General features: G+C 36.0%; 1 protein-coding gene across 3 annotated transcripts in view; it reads left to right on the top strand.

Annotated features, from left to right (window-relative positions):
• The window catches only part of IL6ST (interleukin 6 signal transducer), a 50,157-nt gene that overhangs the window by 6,029 nt on the left and 17,277 nt on the right, over positions 1-26,851 (top strand). For 2 of the 3 annotated variants that reach the window (XM_011234481.3, XM_034656251.1), the window contains exons 2-7: positions 7,434-7,521; positions 12,733-12,812; positions 17,311-17,616; positions 18,478-18,598; positions 24,968-25,134; positions 25,678-25,832. In XM_011234481.3, the coding sequence (XP_011232783.1) occupies positions 12,749-12,812; positions 17,311-17,616; positions 18,478-18,598; positions 24,968-25,134; positions 25,678-25,832 (813 nt within the window). In that variant the 5' untranslated portion in view covers positions 7,434-7,521; positions 12,733-12,748. Of the gene's footprint in view, positions 1-7,433; positions 7,522-12,732; positions 12,813-17,310; positions 17,617-18,477; positions 18,599-24,967; positions 25,135-25,677; positions 25,833-26,851 lie in introns of those variants that run through there. The other variant, XM_034656250.1, reaches the window with a different exon arrangement.

Raw genomic sequence — 26,851 nt, 5'->3', positions numbered from 1 at the left:
TGGTTAAGCCATCTGAACAGCGTTGAGTAAATGATGATGCCAAGCATCTTGTTTGAATTCTGTCTTTAATAGGAATGCTTCTAATTTTTATTTTTGAGTATGATACTTACTGTAAGTTTCTGATAAAGGATTGTGGCAGCAACAGCAAGAGCTGCACTGATAACAACAGGTTACCATTTATTGAGTACATTCTATGACCAGGTAGATTCTAAGTGCTTTATGTTTATTGACTTATTTAATCTTCACAAAAGTCCTAGGAAGTATGTGGGTAGGTGGTGGTGTTATCCTCATTTTACAGATAAGGAAAATGAAAGTGAGGGAAATCAAATAACTTGGCCAAGATATTTTACAAAAAAATAAAGGCATTGGTATTTGAACATAGGCAGTCTGATTCCAGAATCCATCCTCTTTGTTACACTTCATCAAGATAAGGATGGTCTCTTTCAGTCTTCATTTTCTGACACTTGGTTGTTATTTTTAAATTTTAAGTGAACAGTTGTTGAATATTATCAGATGATTTTCAGACATCTGTTGGAATGATTGTGTAGTTTTCTTCTTTTAATACAGTGGGTAATATTGTTACCTTTTTGCTTAATGGACCGTACTTACATTTTTAGGCTTTTTTTTGTTGTTTAAGATTTTTTAAAATTAATTTCTGAGAGAGAGAGAGAAAGAGAGGGACAGCATGAGCAGGATGGGGAAAGGGGGAGAGGCAGAGGGAGAAGCAGACTCCCCGCTGAGCAGGGAGCCTGACTTAGGGCTCCATCCTGGGATTATGACCTGAACCCAAGGCAGATGCATAACCAACTGAGCCACCCAGATACCCCAATTTTTAGGTTTAATAGTTGTTAGTATTTATGGGGTTTTTTGTTGTTGTTTTCATGTATGTTGCTAAAATTAATTTGCAAATGCTTTAATTAGGATTTTTCACACCAATATGCATAATAGTTTGACAGTAGTTTTATTATGTAATCCTTGTTTGATTTGGTATCCAAATGACTACGCAACTTGCAGTTAGGGCCAAAAAGGGATGAGGAGGATAAGGTTAACCCTCCTGCCTGAAACAACTATAAAACAAAAAAACACACGGAACAATGATAATCAAGACACTTGACACTGGATAATGAAAGGCAGTGGTCTTGATAGATGGGAAACAAATAAGATGAACCCTATGCTTGCACTAGCCTGCTAGTTGAGAAAGCTTCCAGGCCATGGCACAGGTAGGGGGAATCCAGGGTAAGCTCCATGGATTCTCTTTGACCTGTGGAGATGGCTAGGAATACCAAAGGAGCTAGAGTTCACAAAACAGAATACTAGAGGACTCTTAAAAGCTTCAGAGGCTCCATTTAGCTGTTCATCTCAGTACTGACCAGTGCATACATGTAAAGAAATTACTGCAGAGCAGGAAAAGAACCTCCTGGAGGGGGTAAAGATAACATTACTTGGTGCTTCCATTGGGTCAGGAAAAGTTCGTGTCCTCACCAGCCAGGTTGGGAACCATTTGACTCATGGGACATTGGATAGAGACACAGAAGGATACTGCCTCAGTAGTAGGTAATAAATTGCCCTAGAAAAGCACTGCTCCAGTCCCATCCAGTGTATCTTCTTTTTTTAGTTTTTGTTTAAATTCCTGTTAGTTAACATACAGTGTGGTATTAATTTCAGGTGTACAATATAGTGATTCAGCACTTCCATACTACACCCAGCGCTCATCACAAGTGCACTCCTTAATCCCCATCACCTATTTCACCCATCCCCCCCATGCATCTCCCCTCTCGTAACCATCAGTTTGTTTTCTATAGTTAACAATCTGGAGGGTGCAGGGATGGCTCAGTTAAGCGTCTGCCTTCATCTCAGGTCATGCTTTCAGGGTCCTGGGATCAAGCCCTACATCAGTCTCCTTACTCAGCAGGGGGTCTGCTCCCTCTCCCTCTGCCGCCAACCCCTACTCATGCTCTGTCTCTCTCTCAAATAAAAAAAATCTTTTTTTTTAAAAGAGTCTGTTTCTTTGTTTGCCTTTCCCTTTGTTTTGTTTCTTAAATTCCATATATGAGTGAAATCACATGGTATTTGTCTTTCTCTGACTTATTTCACTTAGCATAATATTCTCCAGTTCCATCCACATCATTGAAAATGACAAGAGTTCATTCTTTTTGATGGCTGAGTAATATTCCACTGTGTATATACATACCACATCATCTTTATCCATTCATCAGTCGATGGACACTTGGGCTATTTCCATGATTTGGCTATTGTAGATACTGCTGCTATAAACATTGGGGTGTATGTATCCCTTTATATTAATATTTTTGTATTCTTTGGGTAAATACCTAGTTACCAGTGTATGTTAAAAGCAATACCTGAAAGGACCATACTGTTCCCAAGTAACTTAACTATGTCCTGGAACAAAGTTCAAGAGTATAGAAATACAGGGGCGCCTGGGTGGCCCTGTTGGTTGAGTGTCGCACTTGATTTCAGCTCAAGTCTTGATCTCAGGACTGTGAGGTTGAGCCCCATGTCAAGCTCCACGCTCAGTGGGCTGTCTGCTTGGGATTCGCTCTCTTCCCCTCTTCCCCCTGCCCTCATTCTTGTGTGCTCTCCCTCACACTCTCTCTGAAATAATAAATCTTAAAAAAAAAATTACAGAAATAGAAAAAATCCAGTACAGATCCAGTAGCAAATAAGGTGAAATTCAGTGTCCAACATCCAATAAAAAAATTACCAGGCATGTAAGAAGCATGAACATACAATGTATAATAAGGAGAAAATTAATTAAAACTAACCTAGAGCTGACATAGATGGTAAAATTAAAACTTATTATAACTGTGTCCTGTATGTTCAAAAAATTAGGTAGAGTTACAGAATATATGAAAAAGACTCATTTGAACTTCTAGAGATGGTAAGTATGATGTGTAAGATGAAAAATACACAAGTTAGAATTAATGGCAGATGTTGCAGACAAAAAGATCAGTAAACCTAAAGGCACAGCAGTAGAAATTATCATAAAACATAGGAAAAAAGAAAAAAATGGACTGAGCATTAGTGAGCTGGTGGACTACTTCAAGCATCCTAACAATACATGTTACTAGAATCCTCACGGGTAGGAGCAGGAGGGTCAGAGATAAATATGTTCAAAGAAATATGGCCACAATTTTTCTAGATTTGATGAAAACTATTTAAACCAGCAGATCTAAGAAACTCAACAAACTCTAAGCACCAGAAACATGACGAAAACTTTACCAAGGTCCATCACAGTCAGATTGCTCAAAATTAGTGATAAACTAGTTAAAAAAAACTTGTATGCATCCAGAGGAGAAAAGAGACTTTTCATACAAAAGAAGAAAGATAAGGATGATAGATTTCTCATTAGAAACAGTGCATGCAAGAACTTAATAGCTACATTCTTAAAGTACTGAAAGAAAAGTCTTATCAGTTGAGACTCTATACCTAGTGAAAATATCTGTGAAAAATAATAATGAAATATTTTTAGGTATGTAGAAACTTCATCACCAGCAGAGCCGCGCTACACATGATAATAATACTTCAGACAGAAGGAAAATATCAGATGGAAATGTAAACCTTAGACAAAGGATGAGAAGCTCTGGAAATGGTAGTAGACATGGATATATACACAAGCTATTTGTAATATTGAAATCTCTTTTAAAATATTTAAACAAAAACAATAACAGTATGGTTTGTGACATATATAAAGTACATCTGAAGTTTATAAAATATGTGAAAGTTGTATGCCAAAAATAGCATAAATATCAAGAGGGAAGAAATGGGTGTATACTCTCGTATACTTCACTTTGCGTGGTGCTATAACATCGCTTGTAGACTGGTAAGTTCAACATATATACTATAAATCTTAAAGTAATCACTAAGGTAACAAAGAATTAATAGCTTATAAGCCAAAAAGGAAGACAAAATGGAAATCATAAAAAATATTCACTTAACACAAGTGACAGTAGAAGAGAAGGGAGAACAGAGATCAAATAGGTAGAAGACAAGTACAAAGATGATAGCTCTAAACCTAACTGATAGTAAATGTAAGTGGCCTGGAAAACCAATGAAAGCAGAGGTTGTCAGATCAGATAGAACTAATGCTACCTACCAAAACAAAACAACAAAAAAAACAAAGCTCTTTATGAAGAAAGAAACAGGTAAAATATGAAAGAATGGAGAAAGATATACCAAGATAACACTAATGAAGATAAGATGTCTATAATGATGTTAAAGTAGATTTCAGAGCAAAGAGTTTTAGTTGGTAAAGAACATCATTGCACAATGATACAAGAGTCACTTCATCAAGACCTTACATTTATGTGCCTAATAATGTAGCTTCAAAATAGGGCAAAATCTAAAAGAACTGCAAGAATTTATAAAGCTACAGTTCTGTTTGGGGATATCAATACCCCCTTTTCAATAATTGATAGAGGAAATAGAAAATGACTAAAGATATAGAAGATTTGAATAACACTATCAACCAGATTGGCCTGATTGACATTTAACACTCTATCCAGCAGCAGCAGTGGTTTTTAACTACACGTGGAACACTGATTTCAAGATCTAAAAGCAAATAGATCAATGGAACAGAATAGAGTAGAAATTGGGTAATTAGAGCCCACAGGTGAAATCCAGGGTCCCTCCTATTTTTGTAAAGTATTGTTAGAACACAGCCACACCCATTTGTTTATTATCTATGGCTGCGTTTGTGCTGCAACAGCAGATGGTGTAGTTCGAATGGAGACATGGTCTACAAAGCCTAAAACATTTATTTTCTGGCCCTTTACATAAAAAGTTTGCCCAACCGCGGAATAAAGAGATGTAAATAGACCCACACATATATGGACAACTGATTTTTGATGAAAGTGTAAAGGCAATTCACTTGAGAAAGGATATTTTTCTACAGATAGTTCAGAAACAATTGGCTATCCGTATGTAACAAAATGAACTTGAATACCTACTTTACACCACATATAAAAATTATCTCAAAATAGTTTATAGACCTAAATATAAAACCTAAAACTAAAACTTTTAGCTAGAAAACATAGAAGACCTTTGAGACTTTGTGTTAGGCAAGGATTTCTTAGATACAGTACCAAAAGTACTAGTTAATAAATTGGACTCAGTTAAAATGGAAATTTCTGCTCTTCAAAAAACACAGTAAAAGAATGGGAAGGTAAGCCACAGATTGGGAGAAAATGGTTGAAAAGGATTTTCTAATAAAGACCTTGTATCTAGAACTCTATTTTTCTTTTTTAAAGATTGTATTTATTTATTTGACAGAGAAAGCCAGTGAGAGAGGGAACACAAGCAGGGGAGTGGGAGAGGAAGAAGCAGGCTCAAAGCGGAGGAGCCTGATGTGGGGCTCTATCCCATAACGCTGGGATCAAGCCCTGAGCCGAAGGCAGACGCTTAACCACCGTGCCACCCAGGCGCCCCTAGAATTCTATTTTTTAAAACTTTCTAAACATAATAATGAGAAAACACCACACCCAATTTAAAAATGAGCAAAATATTTGAACAGACACATCACCAAAGAAGAATATGAATATATACCTACCATAGATACGACCTAGCTAGTCTACTAGGTATTTTCCCAAGAGAAGCAAAAGTTTATGTCCATGCAAAGACTTGGGACTAGTTATATTACAGTATATTTATTCCATTAATATATTATGTACCTGCTTACAGCAAGAAAGTCAGTTTATCCAGCAAAGATACTTGAAGTGCTTACTATACTGGGTGTGATTCTTGATGCTAGGAATACAGGAGGGAGCAAAACAGACAAAATTTCTTGCTTAATTTGCTAACATTCTATTTTAGGTGCACAATGTATTAGTTTTCCAGGGCTCCTGTAACAAAGTGCCACAAACTGGGTAACTTAAAATAACAGGGTCTATTCTGTTCAGGTTGTGGAGGCCAGAAGTCCTTCTGAAACTCTGGATAAAATGGTTCCTTGGCTTTTCATAGCTCCTGGTGGTAGCTCTTAGTCCTCGGCATTTTTTAGCTTACAGCTACATCACTCCAGTGCCTGCCTGTGTTGTCACATGGCATTGTGCCTGTGTGTTTCTGTTTCCTAACAACAACCATTCATATTTTATTAAGGGCCCACCCTGCTCCTTTATGACATCTTAAGTAATTACATCAGCCACAGCCCTGTGTTCAAACAGGGTCACATTATGAGATACTGGGGGTTAGTACATCAACACAATTTCGGTAGGAAAACACAATTCAACCCATAACAGCCAATAAAATAAGTAAACTGTTTTAAACAGAGGTTGGCAAACTGTGGTCTACAGACTAAATCTAGCATGCATCCTGTTCTAAATAGTTTTATTAGAATTCAGCCATGTCCATTTGTTTACATACTGTCTATAACAAAGTCAGCTAGTTGCAACAGATACCTTAGTAGCCACAAAACCTAAAATATTTATTATCTGGCCCTTTACAAGAAATGTTTACCAAGTCATTTTAGAAAGTGTTAAGTGCCATTGATAAAAAAAAAAAACGGGGGATAAACAATACTGGGTGGTCAGGGAAGACCTGTATGAGGAGGTGAATTTGAGCAAATGCTGTAAGGAATTAATCTGTATGTATTGACTTAGATGTCCAAATGTAGTAAGTGAAAACAAGTTATAGCACATTTTTGTGATCCTGTTTTTGTAAAATAAAGTACATATTTATATAATATAATGTTGTAATATAGAAAATTTTGCAGAAGTATCCAGCAAATTGTTCACATTAGTTACCTTGGTGGGACTATAGGGGTCTCCTACATGATGTATTTTCAACTTCTGTTCATTTGAAAATTTAAAAATAATTATTTCCTTTGGATTTTTAATGTATCAGTTGTAATTAATTTCTTACACATTATTAAATTACATCAAAGGCTTAATATGTATGAAACAGTAATGGAGGATTCAACTCCTTGCCTAAGTTTGAAGTTATCTTTCACATTTCAAAGAGGAACCACCATTACTTACACTAAAATTTAACCTAGTACTGAAATTTAAACTGAATTTTTATGTCTGTGTGCATAAAATAGTATGGCAGTTGAAGAGTCAGTAGCCTTAACTGCTAGTGAAAGGTAAAAGGTATGATTGATTCTCTTAAAGATTTACTTTAACTGCTTTTGTCAAATTTAACAAAATGTCCCTTTCATGTTTCTGTGACACTACATGAACATAGGGAAGTTTGGAGTAGGCATGGAGGGGCTGATAATGTTTCCAAGTGTTATTCAAAACAACGGTGGGATGTTTAAATATTGTTATACAAGTCTTTATGAAATTATTTTATGCTGAAGGTCAGAAGGCATCTAAAATGGGATACTTTCAGGAAGGCTTATCGCAGGCAAGGATTTAAGAAGAATGCATATAATAAATATTATCAAAGCCAGCATTCTGAACAAGGCTGTCTTCTCTTTATAGTGAGACCTAATGAAAAGAGCATGACTTTGGAGGCAAAAGACTTAAGTTTCAAGGTCCTGTTTCTTCACTTCCTAATTTTGTGATTTGGGTAAGTAACTTAACCTGTCAGGATTTTTCTTTTGTGAAGTTCTAGTAATCTGAAACCCACTGGATCTACAACACCATGAGTGGACCCTAAGGTAAACTGCAGACTTAGGGTGGTTAAAGTGTGTCAATGTGGGTTCATTCTTGGTAAAAGGTACCATTCTGGTGAGTGAGACTGACAATAGGAGAGGCTGTGCATGTGTGGGGGCAGAGGGTGTGTGGGAATTCTCTGTACCTTACTCTGTTTTTTTTTTAAGCCTAAAGCTGTTCTAAAAATATAAACTCTTAAAATAATAAAATAAAATAATGTTTCTTGCCCTACCAATCTCCTTCTCTAGGATATTAGGAGAATCAGGTGAAGTAATTACATAAAAGCACTTGTGTAATGTAATATAGTATACAAGTGTTACTGTGAATTAATAATTAGTAATAATGGAATAGATCAGAGTTGGATAATCTTTAAGATAATTAGTTAATATAATGTAGGTATGACTGACTTTTTGCAAATTTATTCAGAGTAACACTGTAATGCATATACATGATACCATATTGAAGTTTTCCTCATCCTGATCCCTGCCCGGCTTATTTATTCAACAAACATTACTTTGCCTTCTTCTTGGCAATTGTAGTTCAACTACTATTCTATAATTAGAGGAGTAATGTTACTATACTAACTAAGTTTATATTGAATATATATTCTTCCTCCCATGAAATCTGTATCTAAATGTATTATTCATGTTTTTTCATTTTGTCCTTGCATCAAAGTAAAAAGAAAGACTCAAAAATCACAATCCATAAGTAACAAAAAGAATTTATAAAGGGCAAAATTATTAAATATTTATCAGTTATAACTCCAGTGCATTTTCTCCCACTTAAGAAAATCCATGGGAATGAAAATGAGTAAGAATGATCAACTATAGGGATTATCTTGATTTGTTCTAATTTTTTAAAATCATTTGTAAACTTTATTACTTTAACAATAATAGACAATAATAGTGAATTAGTTGTGATGGATCTTACAGCACCTTTCTGCACATTACCATATTGAGCCACCATAGTTGAGGAATTGCCACTCTAGAAGAACCACTCAGTGCTTGGAATAAATCTTCCCTGTATCTGTGCTTAGTATTGGTTTCATAGAATCTTCCAAGATAAGATGCAGATTTCAAGGAAAATCATTGTATGCAATATGTGATTATAATATATGCATGGAAAATTCTGCCAGAGACGTGGGAGGATAATGCTAACAATAGAATTTTAAATTCAGTAGGTACTGTTAACAAAATGAAAGGAGAGGAATAGTATGCAGTGTACTGTCAATTCTGTCCATTTTAAAACAAGATAAGCCCCAAAATGAAGTTGACGAAACTGCATTTAATATTTTATTCCCCGCTGAGCAGGGAGACTGACTGGGGCTCAGTCCCAGGACCCTGGGATCATGACCTGAGCCGAAGGCAGACGTTTAACTGACAGAGCCACCTAGGTGTCCCAGGAAACGTAACTATTAAAATGTGAAACCTTCCTGTGCCTGTTTTCCTTTTACATACTGTGTCTCATGGCCCTGCCTAGATAAATCTGATTGCTTTGTGGTAACTATAAATACCTTTATGGGACCTCTTGTGTCAGAGTTTTGTTACAAGAATATAGTGCATCAACAGAAAGGTTGCCAGCTTCCAGGAACTATAGAGAATCCTCTTTACAGTGTGAACAAGGTACTTGGTGGGGGTGGTCAGAGTGGCATGACCACATACTGCTCTCCCAACATGCTCAGATATTTTCTTCATCTTGTTTTGATGAACAGTTGAATGATGTGGATTTTTCTAATATGGGACTATGTAAAGTTAGGAAGTAAGAAATAAAACAGGTGGAGGAAAATGGTTCCTGCAGCTTCATTCTTTTATCCTTTACCCTGTAACAGTCTAAATAGTTCATGAGCAAATTACAGAGTGACCATACATGGTTAGGGAGTACATAAAGTCAAGTTAGTATTGATATTTAATAAAAGAATACTGTATTCAGTGTGAAGCCTTATCAAGAGTTCATAACTTTATTTGGAAGAGAGAGTTTACACATCAAGTATTTTTTAATTTAAATTCAGTTTTTGACTAAGTACTGAAGTCACGTGGTACAACATTGGAAAGATGCAAAGAGTATATGGTACAGCGTCTCCTTCCTGCCTTGGTATCCCATCCCGTGGCAGCCAGTCTTTGAATTTTGTCCTTCTAGAAGTATTTTATGCATATATAAGGAAATGCGTGTATGTTTTATCTTTTTTTGGCTTCTCCCCGCAAATAATCAATACACTGTTCTGTACCTTAACAGTATTTTATTTAATAATTTATTTTACTTACTTTAGATACCATTACACAACTGTAGGTAGAGATCTAGAGCTGCCTCTTTTTTTTTTTTTTTTTTTTGCTACACGTTTGCTATATTTGGATGTACCGTAATTTAACTAGTCCCCTATTTGTGCATCAGCCTTTTATTACTAAAAACAATGCTGTAGTGAATACTTTCTATGTGTGTTGTTTTGCTCATATCTGTAGGATAAAATACTAGAAGTAGAATCATTAGATTCAAATGTATATATATTTTAATTTTGATCAGTAATGCAAAACTGGGCATAAACCTTGTCTGGGTAGTTCTTTTCTTTATAATTGAGCTCTAATTTACAAACAGTAAAATTCAGTTTTAAATTGCCATAGTTTATTGGGAAGGTTATGCCGGTTTACGCTCTTTAAGTGCAGTGTATGAGAATGCCTTTATGTCATAGTCTCAAAATACTGTGTTGATAATTTTTTATTTTTTATACTTTGCCAAAACTGGAAATGATACTGTGGTCATTTTTGTTTTGTTTACTCTTTTTACTAAGTACAACTTACATACAATAAAGTCACAGATAACAAGATTATAGCTCAGTAAATTTTTTTTTTAAGATTTTATTCATTTATTTGACAGAGATAGAGACAGCCAGCGAGAGAGGGAACACAAGCAGGGGGAGTGGGAGAGGAAGAAGCAGGCTCCCAGCGGAGGAGCCTGATGTGGGGCTCGATCCCATAACGCCGGGATCACGCCCTGAGCTGAAGGCAGACGCTCAACCACTGTGCCACCCAGGCGCCCCCTAGCTCAGTAAATTTTTAATCACCATCTAGTTCAAAGTGTAGAACATGTCCTACATCCCAGAATGCTCCCTTCTGCCCTCTTCCCCACCCCACCCCACCCCCAAAAAAGATAACGACAATTCTCTATCACCACAGATTACGTTTGCCTGGTTTTAGACTTCATATAAAGGGAATCATGTATACTTTTTTGGTGTCTCATTTCTTCTCTGTTATATAGGAAATTCAGTCATGTTGTTGTGAATACCTGTAATTCTTTTTTCATTGCTGTGATTGAGTTACTTGAATTTTTCTGTTCTACTGTGTTTGTGTTTTTGGTTGCTTCTACTTTTCAGTACTTAAGTAAAACTTGTATGAACATTCTTGTACGTGTCTTTTAGAGGAGTGAAGCACTCATTTCTTTGACTATAGACCTTGCCTCGATAGATATTGTTGGTTTGTTTTTAATTGAGGTCTAATTTGTAAAGAATAAAATTCATCAGTTTTTAGTGTTCAGTTTGTTAAGAAACAATTCCGCATAGGTCTCGTGAAGGTCTGTTTACAGCCTTGGAAAATAGAGATAATGTCTCTCTCCAAAGTAAAAGGCAGGCATGCTTACTGCCATTTTAAAAGATCTGGGTTTCCTAAGCTCAGTCTTCCTCTCCTGTAACATGACCCACTATGTGTACAGGTGTTACCATTCCCTCTTTACAGTGCTCTGTCAGAATTGGGGAGCAGGCAGCTGACTTAAGAAAATACTAACATAATATAATAAAAAAATCATTAAAAAAAAGAAAAAGAAAATGCTGATACTCTGAAAATGCTGCTCCTGGTATGAGTAATAAGGTCCTTTGTCTCTGACACAGGAGTCTCATGTCTTCTGCCAGCATCCATGGAGCTAGCAGGCTAACTTGTTAGCTTACAAGTAGGGTAAAATATCAGTGCTTTCACAATTCTTGACACAATTCAGTGAATTTTGACAAATATATAGAGCTTTATCACTACCCCAGTCAGGTCTTAGAACATTCCTGTAACCCCAGAAAGTTATTTTGTGCCTCTTTACATTTATTCCCCTTCTTCACTTCAGCCCCAGCCACCCTGTTATCCGCTTTCTTGTCACCCTGGTTGTGCCATTTGTCAAATACCCTGTAAATGGAATTCAACAGTACATAGCCTGTTCTGTGTGGCTTCCTTTATTCAGGATAATGCTTTTGCAATTCATGCTATTGTATGTATCACTAATTCATTACCTTTCATTGCTGAATGGGATTCTATTGTATGGATATACCATTGTTTGGGTATTTGTTTATCCATCCTGCAGTTGATAGACATTTGTATTGTTTTTAGTTTGGGACTGTTAAAATTAGGCTGCCATGAACATTTGAGTATAAGTCTTCATGTGGACATGTATTTTTAGTTCTCTTGGATACATTCTTAGGAGTGAAAATACAGATTATTATTATGTACATGTAACTTGGTAAAGAACTGTCAAATTGTTTTCCAAAGTGTCTGTATTATCTTGCATTCCTTTCTGGGGTAGTTTTAATTTGCATCTCTCATTATTCGTGGGATTGAAAAAGTATCATTTCATAGGTTTTAAATAATTTGTATTTTCTATAAACTGCCTATTCAGCTCACCTTGCTGGTTTTTCTGCTAGGTGTTTGAATTTTTCAGTGCTTTCTAGGCATTCTTCATATAGTGGGAGATATTTTTGGTCATAGTATGAATTACAAACTTTTTTTTCCCCATTTTTGCAAATATCTTTTGAGGTTGCTTTTGGTGGGTTTTGCCATGCAGAAATTTGTCTCTCTGAAGTACTATCTCCAGTATTTACTAATAGTGTAAGTCTTCACATAATAAAGAAACAGGATTGCTCTTTTAATTAACCTTAAAGTATAAGTTGTGTTGCATCACTATTTTATGTGGCCATAACCCAGTGGGAATAAAGAAAAATATTCTGAGGACTTAAATTTGTTTTCTGCATTCTTACAAAATTTTACCACATTTTAGAAGAGAGCTATCCAGTGGAAACAAGAGCTTTAGGAATTGTATCTTTCCTTACTATGTGTCATAAGAGAAAAAATAATGAAAATAATACTATATGTGTCTTTTACAGAAATCTCTAATGCAAGATGTTGGCATTGCAAACTTGGATAGTGCACGCATTGTTTATTTTCTTCACCACTGAATCTGTAGGTAAGGTTCATGAAATACCCTATATCTTCCCAACCTCAAATTATTAGGTTTATATATTTTTGTATAATTATATTATACAAGGTTCATGAAATACCCTATATCTTCCCAAACCCAAATTATTAGGTTTATATATTTTTGTATAATTATATAATTAAACTTAATGCTTCATAATTATGTAATTATATTAATGTTTTTATTCTTTCTAGGATCATTATTGAGAGAATAATGCTGTCCTAGCCTAAAAATGATTTTGAAATGTAAAAATACTCCTAATAAATTAGAGTTGAAACAGTCACCAGTGATCCTAAATGCTGTTTAGGTATACTAACAGTAACTTTAAGGTGGGAGGGGGAAAATATGTTGTTGGGTTTTGGGGCGTTTTTTTAATACATAGGAGAAAAATCTGTTAACTTTTAGCACTTCACTTTTTAATGGCCAAAGGTGTCACAGAACAGTGTGTGATCATGATATCAGAATAAAGAGGTCTGGAGCAGTACTGATCAAACTGGTCCACAGCCTGATGCCTGTCTGAGAACTGCTTGTTACTAGTTCACAGTGAAATAAGTACAGAAATTAAGAGTAAATGTTTAGAAACTCTTAACAGTTTGACGTAGCCATGACATCCAAGCATGTGATCACTGGACTTAGCTCATCAGACATGGTAGAGAGCAAAAGTGTAAGTCTGTGGATGATGGAGGTAAAAAACCAAACTGATCTTTCACCACAGAGAGTTTGAGAAGCACTGCGGTAAATCAACCCCTTTCTAAATCTAGGAATGCAACTTCTTTTAACACTTCAAGTGACATAAAACTTATTTTGAAAATCGTTATTTAGAAAATCTTTCCTTATTATTGAGCCCAGATTTTCTTTCTTGCAACTTTTTCCCATTATCACTAGTTCTGGAGTAGTCCCATTTTCTCCTCCCACTGTTTAACTCTTGGAAAATATTGAAGGACTGCTTTCATGTGTCTCTAAGGCCTCTCTTGCCCAAACTAAATTTACCCAGTTGTCTTAATTATTCTTTACAGGACTTGGCTTCTAACCCTGTACATGGTGATTACCCTCCTGATTCTTCTCTTGGTTGCATGCTTGAAATACTAGACTGTCACGCCTCTCGCACTTATCAGCTGTAGGACACAGGCTAGTCACTTGATCTGTGTCAGTTTGCTAATCTATAAGATGGAGATGATAATGGTCCTGACTCCTAGGGGTATGGAGGATTAAATGAGTTACTGTACACAAGGCATCTGGACAGTGCCTGGCCCATAGTAAACATTATAAAAAGGATAGTAATTGTATAATTATTATTGAGGTTTTAATAAAAATGCACTTAAAAAAATGTACCAGAACTGGACATGGTCTGAGTATAGTGATTTTATTATTTACTTTGATATGAACATCATTCTTACTCAGTCAACATAGTTTTTTGCCAGCTAAGATAGGCCATAGTTTCATGTTAAGCTACTGATCAGTGAAAATTCTTAGGTTTTCACATGAATTACTTTTAAGCCATTTCTCCCTTAGCCTGTATTTATTTAATCTCAGCCTGAATAAAAGATACTTCCCTTCCTCTCTAGCAGATTTCATTATATTAGTTTTGGCCCTTTGGTCTAATCTTCTAAAATAATTTTAATTCTAATACTAACATCCAAAGTGTTGGCAATCCTTCATAGTCTTGTCCTTTGCTAATTTGATGTGTGTGTAGGTCTCTGTTTTCCTCCAAATTATTGAAAAAAAATGTTCAAAGTAACAGAAGTATGTTATTCCTGCCTCACAAATGACTCTAAAACCTCACGGCTTAAAATGACAGTAATTATTATTTCTCACAGTTTGTATATGTCAGGAATAAAGTTGGGCACAGCTGGACAATTTCATCTTCGCACTGTGATGTCTGGGGGGATCATCTGGAACATTCACAGATTGGGGACTAGAATCATGTGAAGGCATATTCATTTATTTGTCTGGTGTTGATGTTAGTTGTAGGCTGAGGGCTTTACTAGGATTCTTGGCCAGAACACCACATGTGGTCTCCCCATGTGGCCTTGGCTTCCCTGCAACATCTGACTGGGTTCCAAGGACAAATGTCCCAAGAGAAAAAGAATGCTAGTCAGAAGTTGTGTTCTTTTAATGATCTAGCTAGTCCCATAGCACACTCGATTGGCTGGGCAGATAGAAGCACCCACACAGATCTGAGGGCAGGAGGGGAATATTGGCCCCCTTTCTTTGTGGAAGGAATACCAGTCACATTGTAAGAAAAGCATGTGAGATGGGATAAATACATAGGTATGACTGGGTTTGGAAAATACAGTCTGCTGCAAGGACTGGAGGCAGGTATTTCAGCATACTCTACTTAAGACCTCTCTCTCACCTTTTTTGTACTATTATTTATATATGAGTAATCAGTCGAATTAAGAATCTTTTTTGAACCTATGAAATTTGTTTTTGTAGATCAATAACAGCCAGATATCAGCAGTTATGTAATGTTCACCTGTTACCTAATCCACAGTTTTTCACCTTGTCTGCATGATCCCAACTAAGTTTATCAAATGCCTTTTTAAAATTAAAATGCTCTCTTTCTACAGTTTAATCTCAAATAGCCTGGTAGCCCTATAAAAATGGGATTCATTTGGCATAGGATGATTTTTATTATGAGAGGTTCCAGGATTCCATTTGGAGGTATAGTTTCGACTGCAAAAAGCTGTTCTAATTCTTCTGCTGACTTTGAGAGAATCTTCCAGACCCTCTCAGTGTGACTCGATTGTCTTTGGAGAGTAATAATAATTATGATAGGCTACCATTTATTATTGGTGGACTGTTGAATACCAGGCATTGTAATAGGTGCTTTACATAAGTAATTTTTAATCTCAGAAACTCTTCAAGATAGCTTTTATTATGGGTGCCTGGGTGGCTCAGTCGCTTAAATGTCTGCCTTCAGCTCAGGTCATGATCTCAGGGTCCTGGGATTGAGTCCCACATCAGGCTCCTTGTTCAGTGGGGAGTCTGCTGCTCCCTCTGCCTGCCATTCCCCCTGCTTGTTACTTTCTCTCTGTCAGATAAATAAAATCTTTAAAAAAAAAAAAAAAGCTTTTATTAACTTCATTTTCCAAGTGAAAAATTGAACCTCAGGATGGGTTACCACCCAAGAACCCACTGGCAAAAGGTTTCACTAGGGAAAGTTGCCTTACATTTCTGGGCAGTGAGGCTAGAATCAAGCCAAGTAGTTAGGATTTTATCTTGATGGTGTAGGCAGCCATTAAATAATTTCAGATACAGAAATGGCATGATCATTTTGAACAGTAACTCTGATAGCAGCATGTAGGATAAACTGGAAGGAGGTCAGACAGTGGTATAGTGGCCTGAGCTTCAGCAGGCAAAAAGGGCTTGTGAGAAAGAGTTTGATAGACATACTAAGAATATAGAACCAACAAGACTCAGTGCAGTATTGTGAAGTTGGAAGAAGTGTTGAAGGTGACTGCAAGGTATCTGGCCTAGACGACTGGATATAAATAGTGCTGTTAGCAGAGGTGGAGAAATACGAGTAAGATTGAAAGGGACTGTGATGCATAGTTTTAGATGTGTTCATCTTTTTTCTTTAAAGATTTATTTGAGAGAGCAGGTGAGTGCGGGGAAGGGCAGAGGGAGAGAATCTCAAGCAGACTCCCCACTGAGCACAGAGCCTGACGTGGGGCTCAATCCTACATGACGACCTGAGCCAAAAACTAAGAGTCGGACGCTCAACCAATTGGGTCACCCAGGTGCCCTTTAGATGTGTTCATCTTAAAGTACTTCAGAAGTATCTCAGATGGCTGTCTCGCAAGTTATTGAAAACAGTAGGAAGTTAGAGCTGGACATAGGGATTTGTTGTCATCAGCATGGAGTTAAGTGATAGTTAAACCATATAGTTGTGGTATATAGTTACCTTTTATACAGGCTGATTTTTTAACATAGGATTTTATCCCATACATTTATTGTTAAAACTAATATATTTGGCCATCTTGTTCTATTCTTTATATTTTTTTGTTGCACCCTTGCTATTTCCTTGTTGCTGGATTTTGATAAGTGAGCAATGTATACTATTTTCTGTGGCCCCACCCACACCCCCAACACCATTCAGGACTGGAGAGGAACAGAGCCTACCACTGCTTGTTTGCTGGAGCGTTTAATTTAGACCCTGGGTCTGAATCGAGGAACAGGACTGGTGGTGGAGTAAGTGTGAATCATGCTGCAGTCAGTCTGTGTTTCCTAAAGCAAAGTTAGAATGTTATAAAAAGGGCCAAAGCTTACATAGGTTTGTTTTTTTATTAGCCTTATAATTTGTATATTTCTTTACAAATTGAGGCACTGAATTCTGGCCATATTAGTTTTTCATTGTGTAATTCTTTTTCCCTGTCTTTAAGAGAGATTTTAGTGAAGATTGAGGGACTGCATTGATATGAAATAACCATTTTATACCAGAATAATTCAGTCTATTTTTATATTTTCTCTTGTTCCTTTTCAGGTGAACTTCTAGATCCATGTGGTTATATCAAACCTGAATCTCCAGTTGTACAGCTTGGCTCTAATTTCACTGCAGTTTGTGTGCTAAAAGAAAAATGTATGGATTATTTTCATGTAAATGCTAGTTACATTTTCTGGAAAACAAACCATCTTACTGTTCCTAAAGAGCAATATACCATCATAAACAGAACGGCATCTAGTGTCACGTTTACAGATACGTCTTTATTAAATACTCAGCTCACTTGCAACATTCGTACATTTGGACAGATTGATCAGAATGTTTATGGAATCAGAATAATTTCAGGCTGTAAGTTTTATATTGTTTTTGTCTTATTTCAAACTTTGTTATGACTGCTGAATTACATTTGTAATGTCTGTTGGTCTTTACGAAATGCAGTTATTTGTTCACTCATTGACTTTCTAAAATACAAGTTTTTAAAAATAAGTTTGAAGTGGAACTCCTTACAGAAAGCTTGAAGGGTAACATAAGATTTAGATCTTTCCTGAAAGTCAGGTATCTCTGTGTTCTAGAAAAATGTTTTTACATGAGACCCGTAAAAAAGCAGTGTTGAACTGAAATTTGTGTGTTCATAGTAACTTCAGTATCCTTTAGTTGCTGAGAAGATGCGCATAGAAAGCAACTGTCTGAAGAAGGTGAATAAGTACTGGAGAAAGTCCTGTGTCAGAGTAAATAAACTTAGTGTGATCCAAGAGTGGATTGTCAAATTTATGGATCCCCAAAACCATAACTTTGGTATTTGCTTTTCCTCCAGCAGAGTTGCAGAAAGCAATAGTAAGAGAAATATAAGCGAATCATTTGTTTCCATGTAATTGCCTCTTACTAACATGCAGTAATAGTTTTTAAAATACACTTCGTGGAGAAATCAGTTAATATTCTTATCCAGTTATAAATGAACGTTGATTTTCTTTAGAAAATAAATTTGAAACATGCTAGTTAGTGACAATTACAGCAAATGTATATTAGTTAAAATATGAGTTTAAATAAAAGATTAATTTTGTAGTCACTAGTCTTTCAGTATGTCCATACATTTTGCTCATGTTTGGTTTTTTCCATCAATTTAGGTTGCAAATGTCTTGGGTGGTATATAAATTGCATGTTATTCGTGGATATAAAGCTTTTTGAAAATTGCTCATTTTTCCCTTTTAGTGCCTCCAGAAAAACCTAAAAATTTGAGTTGCATTGTGAATGAAGGAAAGAAAATGATGTGTCAGTGGGATCCTGGAAGGGAAACATACCTGGAAACAAACTTCACTCTAAAATCTGAATGGTAAGTTGTTTTTAAGTTTTTTGTATGTTGAACTTACTAATTTAGTCATTTGTGCTGGAGTTTGTTTCTTCAAGTGGAAATATTAAATGCAAATTTTTGTTTAAGCTTATACTTTAGAGCATCTGGAACATATAAAAGTGGAAAGAATAGTGTAATAAATTCCCATGTGTTCATCATCCAGCTCATGACCAGTCTTCTATATACCCCACCCCAAATTATCTTAAAGAAATCTCAGACATCATATCATCTCATCCATAAATATTTTAGTTCATGTTTCTAAAAGATAGGGATACTTTCTTAAGACACATAACTACATACCATTATTTTACTGAAATACAGTTGAAGAAACTTTTATAGATGTCCCATTTTCAGTTAGTGTTCATGTTTCCTCAGGTGTTTCATGAATATATGTATATACATATTTTCAAATTTTTTTATTTGAGTACAGTTGACACACAATGTTCATTTCAGCCAGAGTATAGTGGTTCAACTTCTTTATAGCTCAGGCAGTGCTCACCACAGGCATAGCTTCTATCTGTCATCATATAACACTATTAAAATATTATTGACTGTGTTCCCTATGCTGTGCCATGAATATTTGTATATATTTTTACGAGTCCTCAAATCACCGTCTGAATAATCTCCATGCATTGCAAATTGATTTTTTTTTAAATCATGGATTCCGCCTGGTTTTCTCTTCTTTTCCTTTGCAATTCAGCTGTTAAAGTAACATTTACACATTGTTTAACATATTCCTCTGTCCTTTTTTTTTTTTTCCTAGAAATTGCTGTTAGCTCTAGATACTTGATCAGATTTGGGTTTGTTTGTTTGGTTTGGTTTTGTTTTTTTTAAGTAAGTCGTAGGGGTGGTATATACTTCCAATCAGGAACCACCACATAGTGTTAATCTTTCCCCTTTTTCTTCTTTTTTTTTTTTTTTTGATGCACACCATATTTTATCTTAAAGTGGAGTCATAAGCAATTAGAAATTTGTCTACTATCTCTGTCAGTCATTTTTATCTTTTCCAGTTTTATTGTGAAATCATTGATATACATTACTGTGTAAGTTTAAGTTGTGAAATGATTCCCACAATAGGTTTATCTAACATCCATCTTTTTGTATAGATACAACAACAAAAAAATAATTTTCTCCTTGTGATAATTCATAGTATTTACTCTCTTCACGTGTTTCCTGTGTATCATGTAGTAGTGTTAGCTATAGTCGTGTTGTACATTACATCCCTAGTACCTAGTATCTTATAACTAGAAGTTTGTACCTTTTGACCACCACCTTCCAGTTTCCCCTTTCCCCACCATCTACCTCTGATAACCATAAGTCTGATATTTTTTATTTTGTGAGTTTGGTCTTTTTGTTTGTTTGTGACTTTTAGATTCCACAAATAAATGAAGTCATAAGTATTTGTCCTTCTCTCTTATTTCACTTAGTATAATATAATCTCTTCAAGGTGTGTATCTGTTGCCACAAATGTAGGATTTCCACATTTTTTTATGGCTGAATAATAGTCCATTGCATGTATATACCACAGCTTCTTTGTCCATTCATCCACTGATGGACACTTAGGGTGTTTCCATGTCTTGGCTGTTGTAAATAATGTTGCTATGAACAAGAGGGTGCAGATACCTTTCTGAGATAGTGTTTTTGATTCAGTTGGTTGTATTCCCAGAAGTGGAATTCCTGGATCATATGGTAGTTTTATTTTTAATTTTTTTAGGATCTTACATCTTTTTCATAGTGGCTGTAGCACTTTACAGTTTCACCAACAGTGCACAAGGGTTCCCTTTTCTCCACATGCAGACCAGCGTTTGTTATCTTTTTGATTATGGCATGAGGTGATATTTCATTATGGTTTTAATTAACATTCTTCCCATGACAGGTGATGCTGAGTGTCTTTCCATGTTCCTATGTTGCCCTTTCATGTATCTTCTTTGGAGAAATGTCTATTCAGGTTTTCTGCCAATTTTTTATTTGGGTTATTTGTTTTTTTGCTGTTGAGTTGTAGGAGTTTTTTTATATATTATGAATATTAACCCATTATCAGATCTATGGCTTCCATACATTTTTTCCTGTTCTGTAGGTTGTCTTTTCACTTAATGGTGTCTCTACAGATTTTTATTTTTTTTTTTATTTTAAATTTTTTTATTTATTTGACAGACCAAGAGAGCGCAAGCAGGGGGGAGTAGCAAAGGGAAAGGGAGAAGCAGGCTCCCCACCAGGCATGGAGCCCAACATGGGGCTCGATCCCAGGACTCTGGGATCATGACTTGAGCCGAAGGCAGATGCTTAACTGAATGAGCCACCCGGGCGTCCCTCATTTTTAGTTTCATGTAGTTCTACTTGTCTCTTTTTTAGTTTTGCTTGTGCTTTGAGTGTCACATCCCAAAAAAATCAGTATTATGACCCATGTCACAGAGCTTTATTCCTGTATTTTCTTCTAGGAGTTTCATGGTTTGAAAGTCTTTAATCCATTTTGAGTTCATTTTTGTGAATGGTATAAGAGGATAATTTCATTCTTTTATAGGTGAATATCCAGTTATTCCAGCACTATTCCATCAGGAATTTCCCTGGCTCCCTTGTCAAATATTAATTGGCATAATTAGTTGAATTGTGCTTGGGTTTATTTCCAGGCTTTCAGTTCTGTTCCACCGGTCTGCTTTTTTTTATGCTAGTACCATACTGTTTTGATGACTTAAACTTTATAGTATAGCATGAAAACAGGAAGTGTGATGTTCCCAGCTTTATTCTTTTTTCCTCTGGATTTTTTTTTGACTGTTCAGTCCTCTGTGTTTCTGCATAAATTTTAGGAGTGTTTTTCTCTACTTTTATAAAAAATTGCCATTGGAATCTTCATAAGGATTGCATTGAATCTATAGATGGCTTTTGGTGGTAATTAACATTTTAACAACATTAATTCTTTGAATTTATGAGCACAGGGTACCTTTCCATTTATTGTGTCTTTGATTTCTTTCATCAACATCTTGTAGTTTTCAGAGTAGAGCTCTTTTATCCCCTTAAATTTATTCCTATTTTATTTTATTTATTTATTTTTAAAGATTTTATTTATTTATGTGACAGAGAAACAGCCAGCGAGAGAGGGAACACAAGCAGGGGGAGTAGGAGAGGAAGAAGCAGGCTCATAGCGGAGGAGCCTGATGCGGGGCTTGATCCCATAATGCCGGGATCACGCCCTGAGCCGAAGGCAGACACCCAACCGCTGTGCCACCCAGGCGCCCCTATTTTATTGTTTTTGATGCTGTTGTAAATGGGACAGATTTATTTCTTTTTCAGAAAATCATTGTAAGTGTATAGAAGCACTAATTTTTGTATTTTAATTTTGTATTGTGCAACTTTACTGAATTCATTCATTAGCTCTAACATCTTTTGGTTGAGAGCTTTTGTTTTTCTGATACTAAGATTGAGAGGTGGTTTCAGGTGCTGTCAGCTTGATTCATTTGTTGTAAAATTTCCTTTTTTTTTTGGCAAAGACGGGTTTTGTTTATTGGACTTGGCTTTGACATGACTGACACACTCTGCATACACTAGTATAAATTGATCTTACACAGTTCTTAACAGCAGTTTTTATCAGATAAAAGCTGAAGAACTTTGCAGTGAATGCTTATACAGACCCATCACCTAGATCCTACAATTAACATTTTACTGCGTTTGCTTTATCACATATATGTTATGCATGCATCCTTCTCTCCACCTATCACATCTTTTTTTAATGTATTTCAAAGTGACTCACCTTCAGACACTTCAGTGTTTACATTATTAGTGAGATGTAATTAGAGATTTACATGTACATTTTTGGGTTTTGGTAAAATTTAGGTTCATCTTTAAATATACTTAGATACCTGAAGTATATCAGTCAGTGACTTTTGACCAGTACAGTTATGTAACTCAGACCCTTATCAAGATCTAAAACATTACTCATACCCCCAGAAAGTTCACTTCTGCTCCTTCCCAGTCAGTCCTATCCACCACCCTATCTCAACCCATCCCACAAGACAACTACTGAAATGATTTTCTTCACTATAGATTTTTGCTTGTTCTGAATGTCATGTAAATGTAATCAGACAGTATGTACTCTTCTGTGAAAGGCTATGACTCAGCAGAATGTTTTGGGGATTTAACCTTGTTGCTTCCCATTAGTTTTTCATTTAAAGGTTTGAGCCATCAGTGATCATTATTTGTACACGAGGTATAAAATAGTGGTATTCTGTCTTTTTTTAGAAACCTGATACACTTAAAACTTTCTTTCATCAACTGTTGGTTACCCTGAGGTACAGTTCATTATAGAGAAGCAAAATGGTATTAATGTTTTCCCTTTCTAACTTCACTCATTAGTCTTTAACAGCTGTCTCTGACAGCTTCCTTCCCTTCTGATATGACACGGTTTTCCAGATTCATCTTAGTATATATATATCCTGCCCCACCTAGATTCAACCATTTCCCAAGTAGCCATGGTTCCATTTAGTAGGAAATACTGTTCAGAGACTACAGTCTGGGTGCTAGGGGAGCTTACTGCCACTGGGTTGTTTCTAGGCTTTTACAGCAGAAACAGCTAGGAAAAGTTTTAAGGTAAAAGACATCATGCACTAATACTGATATTCCCAGTTTAAAATCTGGACTACCGGGGCACCTGGGTGGCGCAGTTGTTGAGCGTCTGCCTTCGGCTCAGGGCGTGATCCCGGCGTTTGGGGATCGAGTCCCACATCGGGCTCCTCTGCTGGGAGACTGCTTCTTCCTCTCCCACTCCCCCTGCTTGTGTTCCCTCTCTCGCTGACTGTCTATCTCTGTGAAATAAATAAATAAAAAATCATAAAAAAAATAAAATAAAATCTGGACTACCTGTTTTTACTTAATTTATCATCCAACATCTACATCTTTCTTTGCTGAAAACCTTCTTCTCCAACAGCACCAATGTAATAATTCATTTGCTTTATCTCATAGTAAACACAACAGCTGCAGAACAGCAGTGCCAATATCAGCACCAACAATACAAATACAGAAAACAGGGGCGCCTGGGTGGCTCAGTCGTTAAGCGTCTGCCTTCGGCTCAGGGCGTGATCCCGGCGTTCTGGGATTGAGCCCCACATCAGGCTCTTCCGCTGGGAGCCTGCTTCTTCCTCTCCCACTCCCCCTGCTTGTGTTCCCTCTCTCGCTGGCTGTCTCTGTCAAATAAATAAATAAAATCTTTTAAAAAAAAAAACACACAGAAAACAATTTTAAGATTGTTTTTCTTCCATTAAAGATATAGTTAAATTACTGTTTTAAAGCTACTTAAGGGGCAGCTGGGTGGCTCAGTCTGGTAAGCGTCTGGCTTCAGCTCAGGTCATGATCCTGGGGTCCTGGGCTCCGAATTGAGCTCTGAATCAGGCTTCCTGCTTATTAGCAAGGAGCCCACCTCTCTCTCTCAAGTAAATGAATACAATCTTAAAAATAAAGACACTTAAAATAGTTTTCTGTGTTATAGCACTGGCTCAATACAAGAGTTCATATGTTTCATTTTGCTTTTGATTTTTAGGAATTTTTTAATTGAAATACAGTATGATATACAATATCCTGTTTCAGGTATACATCATAATAGTTCAGTTTTCTTGTGGTTTTGACTTATTTTTAAAAAAGTGTGTGTGTGTCTTTTTAATTGACGCATAATTTAAATATAAGTGAGTAAATAGTTTTATCACTTGAAACTTTTTTGGTGATAGAAATCAAAGTGTTTGCCTGGGTTTGACAGATATTCTTTTTTTTTTTTTTTTTTTTTTTAAAGATTTTATTTATTTATTTGACAGAGATAGAGACAGCCAGCGAGAGAGGGAACACAAGCAGGGCGGGTAGGAGAGGAAGAAGCAGGCTCATAGCAGAAGAGCCTGATGTGGGGCTCGATCCCACAACGCCGGGATCACACCCTGAGCCGAAGGCAGACGCTCAACAGCTGTGCCACCCAGGCGCCCCTTGACAGATATTCTTAACCCTGTCCTATTACCTCCTAGCATATTGTGCTTAGAAAAATCATATTGTGCTTAAAGGAGGACATTGCAGGTACGGTAAGGATTCTGTTTCAGGAATGGAAAGAAATAGTAGTTAAGATCACAGGAAATAGATGCTTTTTAGAGAAGTGTCATTGGGGATAGAGCATAGTATTCTAAATGTAATGTTCTTGGGGTAAAAATTTGAAAATAATAGGTTTTAAGTTACAGATCAAACTCCGTTTTAAAGGAAAGCATGATAGGTTTTGAGAAATTTTATTTTAAGCTGTAACAGTCTGGGTCTCATCTAGTAACCTTTTTCAGTCTTAATTTTTTAAAATCTGTTTTTAATGACCGATTCTTCCATTTTCGTATTTAGGGCAACAGAGAAGTTTGCTGATTGTAAAACAAAACGTGACACCCCCACCTCATGCACTGTTGATTATTCTCCTGTGTATTTTGTCAACATTGAAGTCTGGGTAGAAGCAGAGAATGCCCTTGGGAAGGTTACATCAAATCATATAAATTTTGATCCTGTAGATAAAGGTAGTTATAAACTTGAATTTGAGAATTTATTAGGATATATACAGTGGCTTACTAAGTTTTTAGATTTTAATTAATATAGAAACAAGCACTTATTATTTTAGTGATTTTTACAAGCTTGATAATTTTATCAGCATTAAAAATAATCTGGAAAAATCTTAATCGAACTATACTACAGTGGTTTTCACTTTGAATGTTATCTGCTAGAATTTATGCAATTATCAAACATTTTACAACATAGCAATTATAGTATACATGTTTGGTTTTTATTGTCTTTTTCTTTATATATACCGTAAATGTTTGTCTTTTGTTAACTGATCCTAAAAAGATAAACAAGCATATAAAAACTTGACAAAACTAAATTTTCTTTAGAAACCTTTTCTCTTCATTATAATAGTTTGACATCTCATTGTTTTAAAAAAAATTTGTTCATTTGGTAAAAATAAATAAATATTGTTAAATAAAATACTAGTAGTATGTTTGAGTTTGTATAAGAAGTTGTAAAAATAAACCATGATAAACATTTGGATTTATTTTATTCTTCAGTGAAGCCCAATCCGCCACATAATTTATCTGTAAGCAACTCAGAGGAACTGTCCAGTATCTTAAAATTGACGTGGATCAACTCAAGTATTCAGGGTTTTATAAGACTGAAATATAACATTCAATATAGGACCAGAGATTCCTCAATTTGGAGCCAGGTAAATTGCAAGTTACTGTTTAAGCAAATAGTCTTGCCGCCCTCTAACCTAAAAGTCTCGATATCCTAAGGTTGTGGTTATATGAAATATTTTGCTTGACACCTCTTCGTAATCTATATTGCATGCAAGGGCAAACAGGAAGACATTAAGGTAGAAAATAGAGTTTTGCTGAGTACAGTAGCTTTTAAGTGAAGTATGGAAGTGATACCAAGTGATAAGGAATAGTATTTTTGATGGGAGGTGAAAGGAACACAAAAAAATAAGCAAATTAAGTGGGGGAGTATATGAAGAGATTATTTGGCTGAGGTAGAGCAGACATTGGTAAACTAAATCTGCAGGCCAATTTCAGCCCGCCATCTGTCTTTATAAATAAAGTTTTATTGGAACACAGCCATGCTCGTTTTTTTTAAAAATATTGTCTTTGGCTATTTTGTGCTGCAGTGGACAAGTTGAATAGTTGGAACAGACACTGTCTGGCCCACAGCCTAAAATACTTACTATCTAGCCCTTTTTAGAAAGCATGTCGACGACTTAGCAGAGGAAGGAGTTGCTGGGGAACTTACAAGACTGAAAAGGAACAGAACAGTGTACCCAAAGATGATGCTGTCCCCAAAAGAAGTACTTGGAACTTTTAAAAAGACAATCACCATAGCTTTGCGCTCCCCATAATGTTCTGTTTTATACCTTCATTTGTCGCTAACACTATGCTTTTGCTTTCTCATGTTGCAATAATGGGCTCATAAGGGATTTGAGCCCATGATCTTAATACCTCTGTTCTCCGTTCCACTGCTCTCCATTCCACTTACCTCAATGGCTGCTCAAAATAAAATTAGAAACAACAACAAATGAAAATGGATTAATGCTTCATGTTGTACAGGGAGGATACATATCTGAACTTCAAAATAATTTTTGATATCATAGAATCTTAATTCATTTTCCCTCCTTCTTCCGGTGGACCTGCCCATGTCTCTCAGCCTAAGGTCACTGCTCCTCTCAAGTTAACCCTATCTGACCCTCTT

Source organism: Ailuropoda melanoleuca, chromosome 3, assembly GCF_002007445.2.
Source record: "Ailuropoda melanoleuca isolate Jingjing chromosome 3, ASM200744v2, whole genome shotgun sequence".
NCBI lineage: Eukaryota > Metazoa > Chordata > Mammalia > Carnivora > Ursidae > Ailuropoda > Ailuropoda melanoleuca.
This window is presented reverse-complemented; position numbering and strand designations above follow the sequence as displayed.